At 37.0% G+C, this 2,738-nt stretch overlaps 1 protein-coding gene across 2 annotated transcripts; it reads right to left on the bottom strand.

The window, feature by feature from the left end:
• Positions 1-712: 712 nt before the first annotated feature.
• Positions 713-922, bottom strand: LOC101569841 (keratin-associated protein 20-2-like). 2 transcript variants are annotated; one of them, XM_023706568.1, is made up of 2 exons: positions 841-922; positions 713-789 (listed from the first exon to the last, which is right to left on the bottom strand). In XM_023706568.1, the coding sequence occupies exons 1-2, from the start codon at positions 920-922 to the stop codon at positions 713-715; spliced, it is 159 nt and encodes a 52-aa protein (XP_023562336.1). The 2 variants fall into 2 exon arrangements, with proteins under 2 accessions (XP_023562336.1, XP_004646373.1); XM_004646316.1 differs by having other exon boundaries at positions 713-922.
• Positions 923-2,738: the final 1,816 nt, after the last annotated feature.

The following is a 2,738-nucleotide window of genomic DNA, read 5'->3' as shown; positions in this document are numbered from 1 at the left end:
TCCTGAGGGCGGGGCCTCACTCCAGGCCAGGAGATCGAAACCCTGCGTTATGTGGCCAGCCCTAAGCTTTTCAAATCGTCAGAAGCAAGCACAGATTTGATTGTAGAAAGAACTATTTTTAAAACCTACATGAATCGAAAAGCTGAAGAGAAAAGGTAGGTGAGAAGAAAGTCACAAATAAAAAACGTGTGATCTGTTACAAAAGCTTTTTCTTGTTACCCATTCATTACAGGAGCTAAATTTTTGGGAAGGAACTTCCTGTCTCCTTCCTCATGCACTGTATGCCATACCTACTCTTCCTTCCCAAATTCTTATTTTCTTTCTCACAATGGCACAGCTTCACAAATGTGATTACTCACACACAAATCACCCAAGCAAAATAACTAAAGTAGCAGAATAATAAGAAAACAATACTTGGGATGCAAAATAGTTTATTTAATGATGAATCTCTGCATATAAAAAATGAGAATTGAAAATGATCATATTTTACATATCATTATAAAGATAGCATAGAAATGTTTCTACAAGCTATCTAATAATCCAGTGGATACTGGTGGATCAATATGACATGTCACAGTTTATTTTATTTTTAGGCAGTCCTGTTTATAGTTGGAGATTGAAGACTTAAAAAGTTATCATGTGAATATAATTGAAGATAGTTCCAGTAACATGGCAGGTTGTAGCCAATAGGCTAAGAAGTAGTGGGAATTCCTCAGTAGAAGCCATAGGACCAGTATCTTCTGCAGCATAGGGGGCGGCAACAGCCATAACCACAGCCACCATAGCCACCATAGCCATAGCCACAGCCATAGCCACAGCCTAGGCCACCATAGCCACCATAGCCATAGCCACAGCCATAGCCACAGCCTAGGCCACCATAGCCACAGCCCAGGCCGCCATAGTAACTACCATAGTAACACATGGTCTCAAGAGTGGACTGTTCTGTTGAGGAGCAGGAAGTCGGTGTCTTGTGTCTGGACATCACTGCCTTACAACAGCCTTTTATACCCATCGGTGGAGGGCGGAGTCACCACAGGCAGGACAGCATGGTATTGTCTCACCAGTCAGCTTCAGGCATGATGATCATTATCTTTACTTGTTGAGTAAACAAGGCCCTTGTGATTGAAATAATTTTGTTTCTGCATCAGGAATCCATCACTCAATTAGAGCCCTGTAAAATGAAATTCTTATTTTATTTTTAAAGCTCTGGTTCATTCTATATTTAAACATAGACATATGACCTGACCATATGCTATGGTGCAAATCTTAAAAATAGATATCTAATTTTTACCTTTGTTTCATTTTCATTATTTCTTAGATACACATTTTCCTTCCCTCCCTTTTATCTTCCTTCCCTTCCTTCCTTTCATTCTATTTTTATTGGTTTTTGTTGCTGGGATTACAGATATGTGCCACCACACCCAGTTTCGGGGCTGTCACAGCATGCCTGGGGTTCTGGGGCTGGCATTGTATGCACTGTGGAGGAATCAAACCCAGGTCCTTGTGCTTGCCAGGTAGGCACTTAGACCACTGAGCTGTCTCCCCAGCCCCACTTCTCAGGTGTTCTAAGATAATCAATATTACTACCTCATAGAAAAGACATCATTATCTGAAATTCACCTTCATACTTTAGGATGTGCCACCATGCACTAAGCTTTTTTTACTTTCTGCCTTTTCCAGTATCATTGACTTATACATCTATTACAGTAGGTGAGTCTTTCTTCTTTTGAGTAAATGTAGTGCTTTAGAGCTCACAGAACACTCTTTTATAGTTCTTTTAAAATATCTTTTCTGTGACTTAAAAATTATTGTGATAAATAGATGTTGACATTTATTTTTATCTTAATTAATTTCATTTTTTGAATGTCCATTTTTGTCTAAGTCACTTCTCGTTTTTTCTAAACAAAACCTTCATCTCATGTTATCAAATTGAAAAAAAAATCATTTTCTTTTCTTGTGATGTCTGTTTATTTTCTTTACTTTTAGTATAATGTTTTATATTTATCAGCTTGATGTTTGCTTTATTGTGTGTACAGGTTTTTTTATTACTTTTTTTTCTGTAATGGGGATTGAATTCAGAACCCTGCACTTGCCAGGCAGGCACTTAATCTACTCAGCTATCTCCCTGGCCCTAGGTGTACAGTTTTGATTGTGTAAAATTATAGATTGATGGTTACCTAGGACCAGTCCTTACATATTACGCTTTTAGTGCCCTTTAGATTTATAAAGGTGTTTTACTATCAACCTTATTATTTGCCTTTTATCTGTTGATTTTGATCTATATATAGTTTTAATTGACCGTCTCTCTTTTGCTGGTGAATACTTTCAGAATTGTTAGACTGATGTCTTTCAACAATATGTAAAAATATTCAATATTTTCTTGTTTAGAAATGTTTTCTTCTTTATGTTCTTTCTTAGCTGGATTTCACTTATATGTATGTTTTGCAGCTTTATGAACTCCAATGAGTCTTTTATATGCTTTTCAATATTTTATATTTAGATCTTTTTATTTTGCTTCAGTTGATAATTTATCAACATAGGTTTCAGAGTAATAGTTCATCTAACTTTTTTGATTCATAAATATCTTACTTTTTGAGAACTATACATTTGATTCTCTCTCTCTCTCTCTCTCTCTCTCTCTCTCTCTCTCTCTCTCTCTCTCTTTGGTGGAACCAGGGATTGAACTCAGGCCCTTGCACTTGCCAGGCAAGCACTTATTCTACTGAGCCATCTCCCTG

The sequence above is a fragment of the Octodon degus genome, unplaced genomic scaffold, assembly GCF_000260255.1.
Source record: "Octodon degus isolate 3935 unplaced genomic scaffold, OctDeg1.0 scaffold00264, whole genome shotgun sequence".
Classification (NCBI taxonomy): domain Eukaryota; kingdom Metazoa; phylum Chordata; class Mammalia; order Rodentia; family Octodontidae; genus Octodon; species Octodon degus.
Note: the sequence above shows the minus strand (reverse complement) of the source record. Positions and strands in the feature narration are given on the sequence as shown.

Bases quoted from the DNA above. Each gene is read 5' to 3' on its own strand.
- LOC101569841 (XM_004646316.1), bottom strand. From the start codon at position 922: ATGTGTTACTATGGTAGTTACTATGGCGGCCTGGGCTGTGGCTATGGT.